Here is a 19,694-nt window from a genome sequence, read left to right on the forward strand (position 1 = left end):
ACTTAAAATTGAGTTAAAATTTTTTTTAAAAATTGATGGTGCATTGTGGCACGTGGGATCTTAATTCTTTGACCAGGGATGGGAAACCATGCTCCCTGCAGTGGAAGCCCGGAGTTTTCACCACTGGACCACCAGGGAAGTCCCTGGTAGTTCATTCTTTTCCACTGTCGAGTAGCATCCCAAGGCTGGACATGCCCCAGCGTGTTTAACCTCATTCACCTATTGCGGGACATTTTGGCTCTTCCTAGTTTGGAGCCATGACAAATAAAGCTGCTGTGAACAATCACATACAAGTTTTTGTGTGAACGTAATCTTTCATTTCTCCGTGATAAATGTCCAGGAATGCAAACCGGGTCATATACTAAGCATACGTTTAGCTTTTAAAGTAACTGCCAACCTGATTTCCAGAGTGGCTGTCCCATTCTACATTCCCACCAGCAACGCCTGAGTGATCCAGTGTCTCCACATTCTCGCCAGCATTTGGTATGGTCACTGTTTTCATTTCAGTCATTCCAACGGGCGTACAATGATATTTCATTGTGGTTTTAATTTGCATTCCCTAACGACTAATGCTGTTGGACATGTTTCTTCTTTTCTTGTTGTTGAACATTTTCCTGTGTGCTCACGTGCCACTCGTATATTTTCTTCAGTGAAATGTCTTTTCGTTTTGTTTGTCTATTTCCTAATTGGATCTTGTTTTCGTTTTCAACTGGTGAGTTTTGAGCTTTCTTTATATACTCCAGAGGTGAGTCCTTTGTCTCTCTCACGCTCTTTAAAATTGTCTCCAATCAGCCGGTGGCGCCTGGATGATGTTTTAATTTGCATTTCTTTGATTAGATTATTAACAAAGTCAGATTTTTAAAAAAAAAAAAACACAAAACTAGTCTCACCCTAGACCTTCCCTAGTGGTTCAGTGGATAAGAATCTGCCTGCCAATGCAGGGGACCCTGATTCGATCCCTGGTCTGGGAAGATTCCCACACGCCGGGGAGCAACTAAAGCCCGTGTGCCACAACTACTGAGCCCGAAAACTGCAGCTACCGAAGCCCACGTGCCTAGAGCCCATGCTCCACAACCAGAGAAGGACCGAGATGAGAAGCAACTAGAGAGGAGTCCTGCTCACGGCAACTAGAGAAAGCCTGTGCAAAGCAACAAAGACCCAGTGCAAGCAAAAAATAAATAAATACATTAAAAAGAATCTCACCCCAAACTCGACTTACCCACAGGCTCTACTCGTTCAACGTGGTCTATGTAATCTCTCTTCCCCAGGTAGATGGTCACCTGTGAGAACAGAGATGGGTTCTCAGTGGTCAAAGTACCCGCAGGTATTCATGTTAAAAATTCGCAACAACGGAAGAGGGAAAACAGCAACAACGGAAACATTTGCCCTCGTTTGGAGAAGGGGAGGCGCCTGGCGCTGCTGCTCGGCCTCCCTGTCCTCCTCTCGCCCTGCTTGGCTGTAGGCAAGGCTGTAGGCAGAGACGACGGACTGCAGGCAAGGTGTGGTCTTTTCTCAGCCCCTGAAACTGCTCCAAGGAATTCTTCCCATCTCTTCGGGAAGACCCTGTTCTCCCCGCCTTTTCCCACCGAGCCCAGGTCTGCTGTCAACCAGGCAAACTTGGTGGATTCGTTGCTGATTCTTTAGTGGAAAGTGACGCTTATGTGCATGAGGCTCCTGTCAGCTGTTTGCACGTTGAACCTTTCATTTCTCGCTGTGATTGAAATGTTTCTCCTCACTGTTAGAAGAATTTCTGGACTCAGCAAGAGGCAGATGTTCTGGCGTCCCTGAAATCCTATCAGGTGAGCATCTATACACGTACACCTGAAGAAGCGGGGAAAGCGTCCTGGCTGGGGACAGATAACCATCTCCCAGCCCTTGTCCTGTCCGTTTCAACGCCCCTGGCAGCAAAGGTCCCTTTACCACCCCCATCTGTGGGAGAGCGTGGGTTGGATTCACCACCGCCCACCACCTTAAGCCATGGCACTGTGACCGTGGTGGTAAGAATTCTCTCACGCATCTTGCAGCCATCACCGTGTCTAGCGCAGTGTCTGGTACAGGCAGGAATTTAATCAACATTTGCTAAGTGCATCAGTGAGTGAATGCATGGATCCTGGCTAGCTCCCTCTTCCCCAAGCCTCTGAAATTCATATGTCTCTTTCCGTGGACACTTAAAATAATTTCTGTTGGCATTAAATCATCTCCTATATCTGCTCCCCTGTAGCGGTCATCCAGGAATGTATCTCCGTGGCTTCAAGGTTATTTGTGTGATTGATGTTGAAGCACCTGATCATAACCAGGTGCTGCGGGTAGCTTATGGTGAAAGGATGCTTTCTGGGTAAAAAAAAAAAAAAAAACTCAGCGTGTAAAAAGCCCAGAGCCAAGAAAACACTTCTGGAACTGCCTACGGTTTCACCTGCAGGTGCGTAGCCACCAAATGGGGATGCAAATGGCCAGAAAGGGTCTTACAGGACCAGACCCTAAAGATTCCAGGAGGATGTGGAAGCATTTGAAACAGGATGAAAGGCCTGCAATAAGGGGTACGTGGTGCTTGTCCTGTACCAGGCGCCAAGCTAAGTACATGGAGCACATTATTTCATTTAATCCTCACAACTACTTTATGGGCTAGGGATTAAGCCCGTTTTATGGAGGAGAACACTGAGGCTCTGGTTGCATTGGCAGCAAAGTGGAGAAGGGGTTGGCGAGAGGAAAGCCAGGTAGGCAGCTGAAAGTGGTCGGGAGGAGGGCGAACTGAGGAATGAACAGGAAGGGAGACGGTAGGGGGACAGAGAATGTCTTCCTCTTTTTCAAGCTTTGCTGTGAAGGAAGGAGAGCTAGAAAGGAGATGGGGTCAAGCGGCATTTGCTGTTCTTTTTCTTGTGTTTAAGATGCATGAGGTCAGTCCTTGTTGTCATGCTTAGGATGGTACTGGTAGAGAAAGAGAGATGGCCCCAGAGGGAGGAGGCTTTGGGATCGGACCCAGAGGAGGTGGTGGGCCACGACCCAGGCTGTAAGTAGCATGAACCTCAGTGGAAGCAATAGCACGTCCTCTGCCGCAACTGCAAATGAGGAGAAGAGACAGGAGCAGGTGGGGAGAGTGGGGTGGATGAGGCGAGGCTCCAGCCGGTCTGCTGCTTACCCATCCGACAGCCACGCACAACATCTTCCTGGATAACAGTCACCAATCATCGCATCCAGGGCGCACCATCCCCAAGCGGTTGTGTTAAGAAGGCCACCCCAGAGGATCGTTCTTTTCCCCGCCCAGTTTTACTGAGATATAATTGACATATTGTTTAAGGTGCACAATATAACGATGTATGTGTAAATCACAAAGCCATAGCCACAAAGCTATAAGCTAAAACTGAAACTCCAATACTTTGGCCACCTGATGTGAACAGCCGACTCATTTGAAAAGACCCTGATGCTGGGAAAGATTAAAGGCAAGAGGAGAAGAGGACGACAGAGGATGAGATGGTTGGATGGCATCACCGACTCAGTGGACAAGCGTTTGAGTGAACTACGGGAGATGGTGATGGTCAGGGAAGCCTGGTGTGCTGCGTGCAGTCCGTGGTGTCGCAGAGTCGGACACGACTGAGTGACTGAACTGAACTGAACTGAATAGCCACAATAAATTTAGTTAATATCCATCATTAAGGATGATTCTTGAATGGCCTGCTCCCACTCTTTTGGCTCAGGATGGGCTGAAGGTGGGCATGTAATCAGTTTTGACCAACGAGGTAAAGAGAAGTCTTCTGGAGAAATACCTCCTCACCCTTAAGAGACCCCAGGAATCAACAGTCTTTTCCTTCTGGAAGGAAGTGAAGGTGAGTTCCCTGAAGCTGGGGCAGCCGTCTTGCCACCAGCCAGAGGATGAAGATCGTAGAAGATGGAGGAGCGGAGAGATTCGGAGAGAAACTGACCCAGGGCCCTGGCACACCACGCCCGAGGCCAGACAAAGACTTGCAGTGGGAATGATCCTAATACGGAGAGAGTCGTGGATGAATCATTTTTTCCTCCTAAATACAAAAATTCTAAGTTTCCCAGGTCAATGGAGGTCTAGCTAGGTGGGAGTAAGGAAAAAGTCAGAAAGTGATAATGCCCAGCAGGAGTGGTTTCTCTCTTCTTTTGCCAGAAGTCAAGATAAAGTTCACTGGAAAGACACAAGTTGGAAGAGAGTTGGGAGGATGAAATATTTCGGGGTACCTGACTTGTCACCCTGAAGAATCAGAGGACTGGATGGAAGTGATGGAGATCCTCAGGGAGGAGAGGAGAGGGGAAGGGGAGAGTGTGCAGAGCCCGTGAGGCATGAGAAGCTTCTGAGAGTTTCTTTCAGGCCCAGTGTAGGCTTCAGGAGTCAACCAGAAGAATGACCTAAGTCCACATCCTCCAATATTTATCTACTGGTGGCCATCAACACTTGAAATATGGCCACACCAAATTGCCATGTGCTGTGAATGTAGAACGCATACCAGGTCTTAACAACTTAGAAAATAAATTTAACATATGTCATCAATCTTCATTGGAAGGACTGATGCTGAAGCTGAAGCTCCAATACTTCAGCCACCTGATTCAAAGAGCCGACTTATTGGTAAAGACCCTGATGCTGGGAAAGATTGAAGGCAAAAGGAAAAGGGGATGACAGAGGATGAGATGATTGGATGGCATCATTGACTCAATGGACGTGAGATTGAGCAAACTCCGGGAGATAGTGAAGGACAGGGAAGCCTTGTGTGTTGTAGTCCATGCGACTGCAAAGTCAGACATGACTTGGTGACTGAACAAAGAAGTGTTATCAATACTTTTTATACTGTTTACATGTTGAGATGATAGTTTTTTGGTTATATTGGGTTAAATAAAATGTAGTATTAAAATGAATTCCCTGTTTCTTCTTACCATTTTAATATGGCTAATAGAAAAATTTTAAATTACAAGTGCAGCTTGCAATGGATGGCACAGAACTAGACTGTCAGCCCTGAGAATCCATTGAGCCGTGCAAGGAGACACCACCCACAGAGGCTGTGGGGTGGGCCCTCGACTGGGTCTCCCAGGCCAGGAAGTTCACATGCACATCTAGACCGCCTACCACCCCCTGGTGGAGCCAACAGTGGCATCACCTCTGCCGGGCATGCAGGGTGCCAGGGCAGTGGTGGCCGTGCAGCCACAGCGAGCACTGATGCAGGGTGCCAGGGCAGTGGTGGCCGTGCAGCCACAGCGAGCACTGATGCAGGGTGCCAGGGCAGTGGTGGCCGTGCAGCCACAGCGAGCACTGATGCAGGGTGCCAGGGCAGTGGTGGCCGTGCAGCCACAGCGAGCACTGTGGAGCCTCGAGAGACGCGCCCTCATCCAGTGGTCCTGGAGGCCCGTTAGGGTGGAGAGCTTGGCGCCTGGGGTGGGTGCCAGATGGTAGAGAATTGCATGACCCAGCATCAGCGCTCTCCCCAGGCAGGTAGGCAAGACGGTAGAAAAAGGCCCAAGTAAATTATAGGCGTTACCAAAACAACGTCTGAAATGTAAGTCAAGGGTTCAAGGCTAGAAAAAGAGTAAAATTGGAGGAGAGGGATTGGGCACTGAGAGATCAGGAGAAAATGAAGGGTCCTGGGGCTGAAGTCTTGTTGAGATTGAAGAGAAGTACTGTTTCTGCAAGTCATCCCTTTACATCTCATCTATCATCCAGCAGACAGAGATGGATGACACTCACATCGCTTCCATTGACCTCACAGGGTTTTGATATTGATCCCATCTATTCAAAAAGCTCCTTAAAAAAAAAATCATCACTCAAGCCCCTCACATCTGCCCCACTTACCGATTTATCACGGGAGATCTTCTTGAAGATAACGTGGTTTGGTGCGGGCTTATTGGCCTTCATACTGGCTGCCGTGTTAACTGACCCTGGCAGTTTCTTCCACTTTAAGGTGTACGTCAGGTGTTACAGGGCTGCAGAAAGGTAGAGCCATCCTAAATATAACATCTAGAACATTATCGGAATAAAACCTACTCATGAGATACTGTGCAGGCATTAGACATTCCCTTTTACCTCGATATCCATGTTTGACTCAATAAGGCCTTTGTCTGGTTTGTATTTCACTAGTGAGCTCCTTTTTTTTTTTTTTTTTAAAGGTATTTATTTTTTCTTGATAAGCCTCATACACTTCTTAGTAAGCCTCACCAGCAAACCTCACTTCTTAGTAAAACTCACTTCAGATAGATTCCCATGAGAAGGTTTTACTTTGAGACTAAGCTTTGGTACCATCACAGTAAGCCAGATTGATTTTAAAATTCTATCTTGACGATGTATCATGGCAATTAAGGTAGAAAAAGTTCCTGCAAACCACAACCTAACCACTTCATGAATATCATTTGAAAAATCCGTTAAATCCCCTAAAAGTTCTGCTCAGCAATTTACACTAAGCAGAGTTTCTCTCTCACCATCCCCAGCTCTATCCACAACAAAGAGGCTGTCCAAGCTGTCTGAAATTCAACGCCTTCTGAGTTTCCCTAACAAGTAATGTCCGTGGAAAGTAACTGGGTCAGACTGACTGCATGAAGATGCCAGTCTCCCTGGTCCTGGCTCTTTCCTGACCTGCCCCAAGGTTCTGTGAAGGCTTTGCTGGAGGATGGTCACGTACCTTGTGCGACCAGCCGGGAGGGCCCAGGAGGTGGGGAGAAGGTGTGCGTGCCCTCCAGGGTGAGCAGACAGCCAACCCCTGTTCCGTCTACCCAGACAACTCCGCATGGGCTCTGGCTGACCGCTCAGGGGGATTTGTAGGGAACTGGGAGAGGGTGCCCCGCACCCACGTCTCAGTGTCTAGAAGCCAAATCCCATTGAAGGAGCAGAGTGGTAACTGGATTAGTGCTGAGGCGGACGGAATGGTAGCTTCAGCAGTTCTCAGCATTAGGCAAGGGCCTCTCGGTCTCCCTCCAGAGGGGCTCACGATGGGCTCGCAGGAGCCAACCAGCTTGAGCAGGGAAGGGTGGTGGGGGGGAGGGATGACAGCTAGACTAAAGCTACTTTCTATCTTAACCCACTTTGGGTTCTGGAAATAGACTGATTATCCTTTCCTCCCGCTATCACCAGGAGAAGGGATTTTCCAGAGCTCAACCAACTTGATTAAACTCAGCAGGCAGCTAATGCAACCTTGGGGGTGGGGATAGAGACAAAAAGGTCAAGGAGAAATGTCAACCTTAAGATGAATCCTGGTGTTACGCAAGCCAAACGGGTGCTATCCTTCTTCTCCTCCCCGTGTCCTATCCATTAGGTCATGAGTCCTGTCAATTTTGCCCCCGGCGTCCTCTGAATCAGTCTGGTCCTCCCACCCCCGCAGGGTCCACACCAGCCCCTCGGCTTTCCCAGACTATAATGTCTCCTGCTGTCTAAGTACATCCTTCCGAGCCCTGAGTAGCCACCCTCCCGCTTAGCATCTCACCTTGTTCTCGGCTACAGGCACAGAACTTCATTTTTGAAAAAATTATTTGTTTATTTGGCTGCACTGGGTCTTAGTTGTGAGATCTTCAGCCTTCGTTGCAGCACGTGGGATCTAGTTCCCTGACCAGGGATCGAACCTGGGCCCCCTGCATTGGGAGGTGGAGTCTTAGCCACTGGACCCCCACGGGAGTCCTAGGTACAGAGCTTTAAAGTCACACACTCCAGCCTCTGCCGCCCTTCCCCATCTCCCTGCAATGCACACCCATCATTGCTTCTGCCTGGAACCACCCTCATCTCCCATACTCCTTGATTCTTTCCACCCTTCAGACTTCAGTCACCTCCTCAGGGGAGCCTTCCCCCACCTCCAGACTAGGTTGGAGGCTCTTCTGCATTTGATGCTTGTCTGCAAGATAATTTTATGGTCTCTCGTCTCATACTTGACTCTAGGCTCCATGAGGTCAGGGACCCCACGCTGTTTTGCTTCCCCTGTTTATATTCCAGTGCCTGGAACAGAATATTCAGGGAATGAATGCAGGGCATAGTGTGGCCACTAACACGTGTGTGTTTTGGACTTGAGCTGGTGTCTCGAAATGAAGCCAGTCTAAGCAGAAAGCCAGTTCTGATGTTTGGGGTGTTAGTATCTATTGAAACACCCCACTGGCTTCCCATCTAAACCCTGCATGATCTGGGTCCCCTTTTCATAACTTTGTTCACTTTGCTCCCATCAGCAGGCCTCTTGGCTTTTCTTCAAACCTGCCTCAGGGCCTTCGTACCTACTATTTCTTCTTCTGGAACACTTTCCCCACAGATAGTCACTCGGCTCATTCCCTTTATTCCTTTGAGTCTTGACGTCACTGTCACCCTGTCCATCTATATCCTGGTGTACCACCCCATCCAACACTTCTGTCCTCCTCCTCAGCATTCCCTTCTCCTGTAGCACCTACCACCATCTAACATAGAGGAGAACTGATTAATTTCTTGTTTATTGTCTGTCCCCCACCCCACCACTGTTAGATTGTAGGTTCCAGGACTGAAGAGATTCTTGACTATTTAGTTCCTCTCCCATCTCCAGTATCTAGAATAGGGGCCTCCATAAGCTTGGAGAAAATCAATGAGTCATTGGATTGCAACAGTATGCTGGCTGGCAACAGCTGAAATTGGGAAATTCTTTGAGAATAAAAATTTAAAAATATATCTAGATAAACAGATCTAGTTCCTTAACCAGGGATCAAACCAGGATTCCCTGGGAGCAGGGAGTCTTAACCCTTGGACCACCAGGGAAGTCCCAACTTTTAAAAATTTTAACGGAGGAATGTCAGCTAAGAAATGTAAAGAGAGTGATAGAATTAGAAAAACACCACTTGATAAACTCTGACTGTACTAATTGTGCCTTTTTATTTTCTATAATTTTGATGCTCTGACACCTGGGGCTTTGCTGACCCTGGAGAGACTACCATCCCAGGGCTAGCTTTTTCCTAGTGACTGTTTTTCACATCCGTATCAGCCCACCCAGGATGGGAACACACCAAAGGCCTCCTTTCCTGCTTTGCTGGGGGTCTCACTCTGAACCATTACTGCCTTGTCCCCGTCAGTCACCCTGGGGCCAGGTGTCAGACAACTAGAGACAGCGCCTGCACCCCAGAGCCCATCGTAAGTCTGCTTATCTTGTCTCACCAGTTCTTTCTCAGGGAAACCACAAAAAACCTCTTGCCCGTGTTTTCTCCTTGATCCTTCTACCGCCCGACTGGCCCCTGGTGCTTCCATGGGTGGCCTGCCCCACTTTGGGGAACTGTAAGTAATAAACTATCTTTTCAATAATAATGTCTTCTGAGCCACTGATCTCACCAGAGCTGAATAACAGTAAAGCTTAACACTGTAAAACACTGATGACGTTATTGACTCAGATGAGGATTCTTTCAGTCAGTTCAGTTGCTCAGTCGCGTCCGACTCTTTGCAACTCCATGGATTGCAGCACGCCAGGCCTCCCTATCCATCACCAACTCCCGGAGCTCACCCAAACTCATGTCCATCGAGTCGGTGATGCCATCCAGCCATCTCATCCTCTGTCGTCCCCTTCTCCTCCTGCTCACAATCCCTCCCAGCATCAGGGTCTTTTCCAATGAGTCAACTCTTCGCATGAGGTGGCCAAAGTATTGGAGTTTCAGCTTTAGCATCAGTTGTTCCAAAGAACACCCAGGACTGATCTCTTTTAGGATGGACTGGTTGGATCTCCTTGCAGTCCAAGGGACTCAAGAGTCTTCTCCAACACCACAGTTCAAAACCATCAATTCCTCAGTGCTCCGCTTTCTTCACAGTCCAACTTTCACATCCATATGTGACCACTGGAAAAACTATAGCCTTGACTAGACAGACCTTTGTTGGCAAAGTAATGTCTCTGCTTTTTAATATGCTATCTAGGTTGGTCATAACTTTCCTTCCAAGGAGTAAGCGTCTTTTAATTTCATGGCTGCAGTCACCATCTGCAGTGATTTTTTACTACTGGTATCAAAACCATTATGTGAAGAGTTGAAGAGGAAATGTCTGTTCCTTTGACACCAAAGTGATGCCATATGGATCAAGACTTCACAAGGTGCAAGCCTTCTGCAATCACATAACAGGGGGACCAGGCGTGGTCTGAAGTCAATCTTACCATCTCCAAAGTGTCAACCACCGTGATGTATCATCTTAAGACAGCTGGAATCCATCAAGCCTTTAGACATCACTTCTCATTTGTAGGACATACAAAGAATAGCTAGATGAGACCACAAGAAAGCTACCAGATGAATGTAGAAAGTAGCTGGTATCTTTCATAAGTAAATGTCATAGAAAAGAGATGCACTGGATTAAAAGACAGTTAAGGGACTCAACATCCAGATGTACTGTGTGGTCCCCATTGAATAAACAGGATGCATAGACATTTTGGGCCCACTGGGAAAATCTGAATATAATCTAATAATGTGTCAGTAGTATGTTTGTTGGGGCTTCTCTAGTGGCTCAGACGGTAAAGAATCTGTCTACAATACAGGAGACCCGGGTTCAATCCCTGGGTTGGGAAGAGCCCCTGGAATATGTTTGTTATTTGACCTCAGACAGGTAGCATGGAAATTACTGGATGAGGAAGGTAGAGACTGTGACTGAACAAGGTCACAGGATGGTGTGTGCAGTATGATCACATTTTGCAAATGCACAAGTCTATGTGTGGGTATATGTGGACACGTGTGTTTTCATCCACATCATATGCAATCTTCGGGATAGGAACCAAGGAGCTGACATTGGTGGTCTGTGTGAAGGGAATGCTAGGTTTTCTTAAGAAATCTTCTCTTTTCCCTTAAAAGAAAAGAAAGAAAGAAATAAGGGAATTTCCTGATGGTCCAGTAATTGACGAGCTCTCACTGCCGGGGGCCCGGGATCAATACCTGTTGGGAAACTAAGATCCCACAAGCTGTGAGGTGCGTTTTTTTTTTTTTTTGAAGAGGAAGAAAAACGACTGGGCCCTTCTAGTGTCTCCATCAGATAGGCTGCCCTGAGCCGTGGGTGCCCCTGGGACCCCCATTCTCCTGAAGCTGTGTTAGCCCCAGGTCCCCAAGGTCTCAGTCACTGACCTGTCAGCACTGGGACAGGTAGGAGAATCTGGGGTGCACTGCACGCCAGACCTCACTCTTTTTGGAAATCATAGTCTCTGGGAGTCCCTCCCAGCCCCTGGTCTGTAATGCACTTTTCTCCGCTTGGTGAAGAATTGAGGAAAATAAGGACATTGTTGTCAGTTTTTTCATAGACCCAAATGTTTTCAATATAAAGGGTGGTTCTTTATTCTAAGGTTATGAAGTTCTAAATTTTTCTTTTTTCTTCCTTATTTGAAGTTTTAAATTTTTAAATATAAATGTCCTTCTTCTTCCTCCCCAATCTTTATAGATACATACTCTACATGCAACCAAATCTACTCATCTTAAGTACAGAGTTTGATGAAGACCCAACATTTCCGTCGCCCCTGAAGGTCCCCTGGCATACCTTTCAGTCAACTTCCCGTCCCAGGTGATCACTGATTTGCCTCCAGTCATTTGTTTTGCATTTTCTAGAATTGATTATGAATTTAAACAAAGAGTGAAAAGCTGGAATAGTATAATAATAAACACCCCCATAGTCAACACGGAGATTCAACATTTCACTGCATGTGCTCATCTCTCTCTTGCTTTTCTCCTTTTGAACCATTTGAAAGTAAACTGCAGACACACACTTTACCCATAAATATTTCAGAATGCAGCTGCTAAGCATAGGGAACAAAGTGTTCTTCCTTTTATAAAACAGAGATGAGTGTAGATGGCAGTTCAGGGAAAAAAAAAAAAATTCCTTACTTGACCAAAATGAAAAGTTTTCCAACTCTTGCTACAGTTCTTCTGGAAATTTACTGGTCTATTAATTCTCAGAGTCTAGGAACCACTCCCTGGCTATGCATTACTTGTTTCTTGCGTCAGATCCAGTGAGAAGCAGCTACAAGCCCCGCGTTTCATTTCCCAACACCAAACGCAGTGCCAGCTCGAGGGGGTGGGGGGTGGGATGTGCAGCTAAGCGTCTTAGAGGCTTTGGGGGCTAGGTGATCGTCTTAGGGGGTTATTAGGGCACATGCATGAGGGAAACTGGTTCAGTCTGCTAACCTATCAACTGCAAAATGAAAACCTGTGTCCTCAACTGCTTTAGTTTTACTGAAGCAGAGAGCACTGGACAAGTCTGAGGTTACTGTTATTTATGAAGAGTGCCAGGGAACCAGAAATACCTTAATTCCAACATGTACCCTTAGTCAACTGGCCGTAAGAATAGAGGGCTGTTGTTATGGGTTGGGCTGGCTAATATCTGAAATCCTAAGTGGAACCCCATGGGCAGAGATCCTTGAAAAACACCTAGTCTACATGCCATCCTGCCAGGGGCGGACCTTGTGTCGCGCTCCTCTACAATACCCATAGGAAGTTGTTGGATGCTTCCAGGGACGGGGAAATCACTACCACTTTTATTTGAAATAACGGGAAGTGTGAGGAAACTTTTTGTAAGGATGGAAATCAGCCTCCCTTCTACCTCTCTGCATGGGTCTAAGTTAATCCAGTCTCTTCCACATGTCAGTCTCTCCTGATTAGAATGTTGTTTGTTGTTGTTAGAATATAGGTGCTCAATCCTCATGGGCACTGAAACTCTCTCACCACTGGGGTTCTCCCCTCAGACAGATGTCAAATATCCCTCCTGAGGCATCACGCTGACAAGGGTGCCTAACACTGAAGGTTTCTGTGTGTGGGAAGCAAGTTGTACAAACGCCCCAGACTAGAGTCCTAGATGGTCATGGCTCACTGATGAGTCCACTCCAATCCTGAGAAACTAGATCCGCCTCACTGTATTCTCTTCTCCATCTGCAGAAGGAGTCAAGGAAAGGCATCAAACATACAGGGGAAACCTTGAAAAGGTCCTGATCCACTTTCCTTCGCCCTGAGGTTAGCGCTTCTTCCTTTCTGGTCCTGCCACATGGATCCCGACGCTGGAGGGGGCTTCAATGCCAACGAGCCTGGAGATGACACCATTGAGGTGCTTCCTCCTGAAGCTGAGCTGAAGCTGAAGCTCCAATATTTTTGCCACCTGATATGCAAAGAGCTGACTCACTGGAAAAGATAGAGGGCAAGAGGAGAAGGGGGCGGCAGAGGATGAGATGTTGGATGACATCACTGACTCAATGGACATGAATTTGAGCAAACTCTGGGACATGGCAAAGGACAGGGAAGCCTGGCGTGCTGCAATCCATGGGGTTGCCAAGAATCGGACACAACTTAGCAGCTGAACAACATCACCACCACCACACTGAGACGCGTACTCCTGTAGCTGAGCAAAGCTAGGCAGAGCCTTCTGGAGAAGTCTGTTACAGCGTGTCTCCCCAGACTCCCGTGTTGTAGCCCGTTTACCCCTCCGTGTGATGGTATTCAGAGGTGGGGCCGTCAAGCGAGGTCATCAGCATGGTCCTGATCTGACAGGATCACCGCTCTCCTTGCACGAACAGTCCCGTGAGCACACAGCTCAGTGGCTGCGAGGCCTCAGGATGAAGGACACCTGCCAGCATCTTCGGCCAGGACTCCCGTCTCCGGGTGTGAGACACTTCTGTTGTTTAAGCCATGTAGGCTGCAGACCTTGCAGCCTTGCAGCCCAAGATGAGCAAGACAAGGGCCCACACTTCCCTACGGAGAGATCAGAAGTTTAGAAAAAAAGAAAAAAGACACTCATCTAGCTTAAGAAATAAGTCTTTCTTCTTCAAACTCGATGTGGTGCTCATACAACACTGTGAATGCACTAAATGCCATTGTTCAGTTTAAAATGACTAATTTTATGTTAATTTCAACTTAATACATTTAAAAATAGTAGAAAAAGAAACTCATTTATTTTTACCTTGTGACCCAGTGTGTGTCTGCATGCTAAGTCACGTCAGGGGTGTCCAACTCTTTGCGAGCCTATGGACTGTAGCCCGCCAAGCTCCCATCTATGGGATCTTCCAGGCAAGAATACTGGAGTGGGTTGCCATTAAGGAAATTATTTATTTCGGCTGTGCTGGGTCTTCATTGCCACACTCGGGCTTTCTCTAGTTGTGGTTTATGGGCTTCTCGTTGCAGTGGCCTCTCTTGTTACGGAGCACAGGCTCTACGCATGCATGCTTAGCTGCTCCATGGCATGTGGGATCTTCACAGACCAAGGATTGAACCCATGTCTCCTGCATTTCAAGGCAGACTCTTAATCACTGGACCCCCAGGGAAGCCTGTCTTTTCTTTTTGCTGATTCAATTCTATTAAATAAAAACTTTAGAGTACCCACTCTGTGCTTAGCATGACCTGAAAGTCAAAGTATGGTTGATTCTGAGATCTCTGGCTTGTGCCCTCTTAGAACCTCTGCTGCCCCTTCAGGGAGTAGCAGAACCTATGGCTTTCTTTCAATTTGGCTGTGCTGGGTCTTAGCTACAGTCTGCAGGATCTTTAGTTGTGGCATGAGAACTGAGTTGCAGGATCTAGTTCCCTACCATCGACTGAACTTGGGCTCCTTGCATTGGGAACTCAGACTCTTGGCCACTGGACCTCTAGGAAGTTCCTCGTACGGTTATTTAGAAACCGGTCTGCGTACAGCCTGTCTTCTTACGGGCCTGGCTCACAAGCATACCTATCTACTGTTTAAGTCTGTCTCTCTGGAGAAACGAAGCCCAAAGCCTGACTTCCCCTGCTCTCTTCCCCAGGTCCTAGGGTGGGAGCAAATCCACTGGGCCTGGCATACAGCAGCCTCCAGGGCGAATGTTCCTAGTGGTGGTGGTGGTGGTGGTTTAGGGGCTCAGTCGTGTCCGACTCTTTGAATTCATGGACTGTGTAGCCCACGAGGGTCTCCTCTGTCCAGGAGATTTTCCAGCTAAGAATACTGGAGAAGGTTGCCATTTCCTTCTCCAGGGATCTTCCTGCCCCAGGGATCAAACCCAGGTCCCCTGCACTGTAGGCAGATTCTTTACCACTGAGCCACCAGGGAAACCCACAATGTTCGCATGTGGGATACAAACATCATTTACGTGAGGAAAGTCAACCAAATCCAGCTGGGACCTCATGTGCCAGAACTGCTGTGGAGATTCTCCTCCATGTCCCCATGCTGCTGGGCAGTGCCCCTCAGAGGCAGGCAGGGCTGCTCATGCCATCTGCTCCAGCCAGTGGGTAACAAAGGTGACCAGGTGGAGCTACAAGTGACTCCACAGACGCCTGCCTTCTTACTGCATCCTCCTTGTTTCCCCTGCTGATGGCAAAGGAACGGCCAGATAAGAGGGGGCCACCCGCTACCAGTCTCCCTGAACCCGGCTGGCTAGGCCCGCTCACACAAACGATGCTCATTTGGAACCATTACGTGTCATGGCGCTTTGTTACGCAGCAAAAACTAACTGGATCTTGACTCAAGCAAGCCAATCATAAGAAACATTGGCACCATCAGAAGAATTCGAAATGGACTGGATCCTGGATGACACTGTTGTTCTCTAGTTGCTCAGTCGTGTCCGCCTCTTTTGTGACCTCATGGACTGTGGCCCACCAGGCTCCTCTGTCCATGGGACTTTCCAAGCAACAATACTGGAGTGGGTTGCCATTTCCTTCTCCAGGGGATCTTCCTGACCCAGGGGTGGATGACACTGGGACTCTGTTAATTCTGAGGTGTAATTATGGCATGGTGTCCTTATTAGGTTGCATGCTGATCTATGGGAGCAATGTCATACTTGAGGTTTGCTGTAAAATACTCTGTCAAAATTGCTGAGAGGCAGGAAACGGGTTCCGACACTGGCATTTCCTCCACTCCTGTGGGTTCTGGATCCTCCAGACGTGGATGCTCCCATCACGCCCTTCACTCAGGGTTGGAAGATGGGAGCTCGGCCCCCAGCAGGATCCGTGAAGGAGAGCTGGGAGCAGCTGAAGGCCCCACCATGGACCAGACCATTGAGAGGATGGAGGAGCCTCTGGAGAGCATGCAGGGAAGTTCAGAGGCACAGGTGGAAACCAGAGCTCCAGGAGGCAAGAATCGTCTTGTGGATCCAAGTCCGCTGTTACTGGCACGCGCCACACATCCAACGTGTCTCCACAGAATCTATGTGAATACAGGTGCGCCTCACTTTACACAGGATTTCCAAGGTTAACTGGCTTGAAAACGGGATTTCTAAGAGGCGCCTCCTGCTGCCGCACACTGTGAGCGGGCAAAGTGGAGGTCCCCGGGCACCAGTGCCCACCTGTGGGCCAGGACTCCAGAACATCTTTTTGCTTAGCTGGGAAGCTCTCCCCCAATTGTGACAGGAGACCCTTCAGCTCTGACAGAATTCGAGAGCTGCAGCTTCTGTCTTACCATCCGAGACCCCTTGTGAGAACAGGCACGACTTGCAGGTTTCCTCACTGCCCCCTTCCTCTCTCAGGGCTCCGCCCAGGCCGTGAGCTTCAAGTCCATGGTCTTGTTCCCCAAAATCATGGTTGACCGAGGCCATGCCATAGGTGTGAAGGCACACAGGTAGCTTGGCACACCTGCAAAATGCGGCCTTTCCCAGCACACATGCTCCTGGGGTCGGGGCGGGCCTCTCCGTTGCCCAGGGTCCACACAAAATTTCCTGTGTGCCATGATGTGAGGACACATCAGGGCTTTACTAGATTTGTCAGATAAAGGTGAATGTGTGCACAGTATGTGCCTTAAGACAGATACAGAACTTGATATATCACACAATTCTGGGGAATGACTGAGGGAATATAAACTTTTGCCTGTGTCAGGTGGCATATAGGATCTTAGTTCCCAGACCACAGATTGAACCCATGCCCCTTGCAGAAGAATTGCCGAGTCCTAACCACCGGACAGGAAGTTCCTGAGAATATAATTTTAAGTCTTGAACTGTCAACCTGAGACAGGCTAATGTCTGGATCAAAGCCCACTCCAGCTCCAACCAGCATGACCACTACTGCCCTGACCAATGGAACCAGGAGCACTGGGGGAGGGGCCCAGAGGACCTGAGAGACCGAGAACAGACCATGAGGTGGAGGGAAGCATGTTCCACCATGGTGGGAGCCCGCCCTGTACCCCAGCCTTGACGGCTGGGCGAGCTGAAGAGAGCAGACATGCTCCCCTGCAAAGTGAAGGAAAACAGGACCATCAGGCTACTGGCCTGCTTGCTTTCAGCCTTTCTGAAGAATGACTTACCTCCTTGAAGGTGACTGCCATGGGCTCCCCTCTTTCCACTGTCTGGCTGCCCCTGAGACTTCAGGTCATGATGGAACCCCAACTCGAGCTGCTGGACGACTGAGTGGTGATAGGCTGGACAGAGGTCCTCGGGAGCAGGGGGGGTGCTCCAGGGAGACTCTAATTTGTTATGGCACAAGGCTGCTTCTAGATATCTTGAGCTGCTCTGAATAAATCACTCCTCAGTGAGAAAATTTATGCCCCTTCAGCACAGAAGAGGCCTGGAGGCTGGGAGACTCAGACAGTTCACGATCTATCCTATGGACAGCGTCTCCAGCGTGGGGACCGGGGCTCCTACGGCCACAGTGTGGAGCACACCACACAGCTACCAAAATCCCGAAGACAGCCTTTTCTAGATTCAGTTAAGATCTGCAAGTAACATGGAACTGGAATACTGACGTTTATAGACAACAGTAACAATGAACCAAGGGGTAAGGCACTGGGAAGTATTAACCATTATTTACAAATGAGTGCCAGGAAAATAAACGAAAGAAACAGCTTTTTGCCCTTAGGATGAAGAAGGATAAAATAACCACCAAGAGTCATGGAGTTTTGAAAAGTATATAACAGATTTCTTCTTTTATTTACAATCAAGTTCTGTTGGGCAACATAATTAAATAAATAAAAGATGTGCCCTGGCCTGTGAACTTCAACTCCTCTCAACGCGAGTCCTCTGGACAGCAAATGAGGGAGGCGAGGGCAGGGGAAATGGGGCACTTGAATCACCCGCCCTTGCCCTGCCCTAGCACTCACCCCCAACAACTGCCTGGAGAACAAGTATGGAAGGAAAAAAAATAAAGTGCAAATGAGTAAGTGACAAAAAATAATGGTGTTTCAGCCGCTCAAGAAACTAAATTTTTACAAACAACTAAGATGGTAAAGATCCATGGTTTTGTTTTTTTTTTTTTAAACTTCACAGGCCAGTTTTTCCCTGGCCTTGTCACACGTCCTGAAATCTAAAGATGGCATTCCCACGCTTCCTGGAATGGGCTTCCTGCACTAAAGCACCGAGGGGGTATTGCACGTAGGCCTGGCAAAGGGGCATGACCCAGAACTGCTGGCTCGGGGATAATACCCCGGAGGCCTCCGATCCCACCCGCCAGCCACCCTCACCCCAGCGTGGCGGGAAGAAGGTGGTGGGCCGGCGGCCGGCAAGTTCCAGGTGATTCGGGAAATCAGTCTTCGCTGACTGACAGCACACCCGCTCTTCTGGAAAAAGTGTTTTGCGCTTCCTCTGCTACCGCTGCCCCCAGTTTTTTTTTTTTTTTTTAATGAAACAGATTTATTTCTTAGTCAAGAAATAAATATGTAGAACTGTTGGCGGCAGGGCTAGGGAGAGGCAGTTTTGAAGGACAGTTGCTTTCCAAGAACACTTCGGGAGAGCTAGGGAATTCCAACAGCGATCAGATGAGACCAGAGTAAGAGCCTCTAATACAGACACAGAGCAGCAGGGAGGACCCCAGGCCCACGTCTCCTCAGAGACCAGGGCAGCCCCCACAGGCTACCTGAGGGTGGGGGGGCGGGGGGGTGGTTCCTGTTCCGGTTTCTGTTGATCCGATGATTAAAGCAGGTTCCCTGGGAAAACGACCCAAGGTGACAGGACATGCATCAGGACAGGACGGACCCTGGAGGATGGGAGAAAGCATGGGGGAGGACCAACGCCCCGGCGTGGGGGCGCCTTTGGCACTGCCGCCCAGGAGGAGCGCGCGGGCGCCCGCGCGGCCCGCACTGAGGTATGCGAGACGGGCGCCAGTAGTGTTGTTTCCCCCTCGAATCAGGGCAGGACCCCGAGCCCCTGGCTGAGGGACCGCAGTGTCAGTGTCTGCAGTGTTAACTCTTTCAGGCTGGGAGGGGCCTCAGCCGCGACCCTCAGGAACCCTGATTGCAGGCAGGCCTCAGGGCCCCGGCTCAAGCTCTTCTCGGGAGGTCAAAGCCACACCCAACACGCCACCTGCCAGGACAGAGCCGTGGGGCCCGCCTGCTCCTCCAGCTCCAGATCGCTCTCTCCCGACGAGGGGCTGTCAATACTCCGACCACAGCACAGCCTTACTTCCTTTGTCCACAGTGACCACGTGGGAGCCGGCGGGGGACCAGGCCACCGCGTTGATGGACGAGCTTCAAAGGGAGAGGTGGGGACATGGGTGAGACCTCAGTGAGCCGAGCGCCAGGCTCCCTCCAGGGCTCTCTCGCCAGCAGGGAGGCAGTCAGGCCTGTCCCAGCACCCGGTTTAACGCCAGTGTGGCCCCCCACGCACAGGCAGGCGCTCACAGAGCAGAACTAGGAGGAATCACGGTGGGCAGTTTAGGAAGAAAGGGAGCCAGGCCTCATCACGTTTGCCCTCAGGGAGTAGCTCTGAGTGAATTAAGAGCCACACCGCAGCCTCTGAGGAGCACCTCAGGGCGCCTGGCACTGGACGGGCAGTGAGTGGTGGCCCCAGGCCTGCCTTCTCAGCAGCAGCTGAGCTTGTGGGGACAGGACGAAGCTGAGAGAGAAAGGCGCCTGGGGGAAAGTATGCGAAAACCAGTGG

The 19,694-nt window shown here is 49.2% G+C and overlaps 2 protein-coding genes and 2 long non-coding RNA genes across 23 annotated transcripts in view; all 4 read right to left on the reverse strand.

Moving 5' to 3' along the window:
• Nucleotides 1-9,571, reverse strand: part of SAG (S-antigen visual arrestin) — a 33,509-nt gene extending 23,938 nt beyond the window's left edge. For all 6 annotated transcript variants that reach the window (XM_086377788.1, XM_086377799.1, XM_086377767.1 and 3 more), the window contains exons 1-3: nt 9,435-9,571; nt 5,801-5,931; nt 1,220-1,280 (exon numbers count right to left, since the gene is read on the reverse strand). In XM_086377788.1, the coding sequence (XP_086233914.1) occupies nt 1,220-1,280; nt 5,801-5,863 (124 nt within the window). In that variant the 5' untranslated portion in view covers nt 5,864-5,931; nt 9,435-9,571. The remainder of the gene's footprint in view (nt 1-1,219; nt 1,281-5,800; nt 5,932-9,434) is intronic.
• A 1,039-nt stretch (nt 9,572-10,610) lies between these two features.
• Nucleotides 10,611-13,059, reverse strand: LOC147374934 (uncharacterized). Its single transcript, XR_015155356.1, has 3 exons — nt 12,849-13,059; nt 11,429-11,492; nt 10,611-10,747 (listed from the first exon to the last, which is right to left on the reverse strand). It is a non-coding gene; the product is annotated as an uncharacterized LOC147374934 (long non-coding RNA).
• Nucleotides 13,060-13,490: 431 nt separating this feature from the next.
• Nucleotides 13,491-15,083, reverse strand: LOC147374935 (uncharacterized). The gene is made up of 3 exons (XR_015155357.1): nt 14,975-15,083; nt 13,835-13,950; nt 13,491-13,626 (listed from the first exon to the last, which is right to left on the reverse strand). It is a non-coding gene; the product is annotated as an uncharacterized LOC147374935 (long non-coding RNA).
• A 2,634-nt stretch (nt 15,084-17,717) lies between these two features.
• The window catches only part of ATG16L1 (autophagy related 16 like 1), a 44,129-nt gene continuing 42,152 nt past the window's right edge, over nt 17,718-19,694 (reverse strand). For all 15 annotated transcript variants that reach the window (XM_086377639.1, XM_086377617.1, XM_086377628.1 and 12 more), the window contains one exon: nt 17,718-19,282. In XM_086377639.1, the coding sequence (XP_086233765.1) occupies nt 19,189-19,282 (94 nt within the window). In that variant the 3' untranslated portion in view covers nt 17,718-19,188. The remainder of the gene's footprint in view (nt 19,283-19,694) is intronic.

This window comes from Bos grunniens, chromosome 3 (assembly GCF_055505025.1).
Source record: "Bos grunniens cultivar Pamir isolate PY7600 chromosome 3, Bosgru_T2T1.0, whole genome shotgun sequence".
Classification (NCBI taxonomy): Eukaryota; Metazoa; Chordata; class Mammalia; order Artiodactyla; family Bovidae; genus Bos; species Bos grunniens.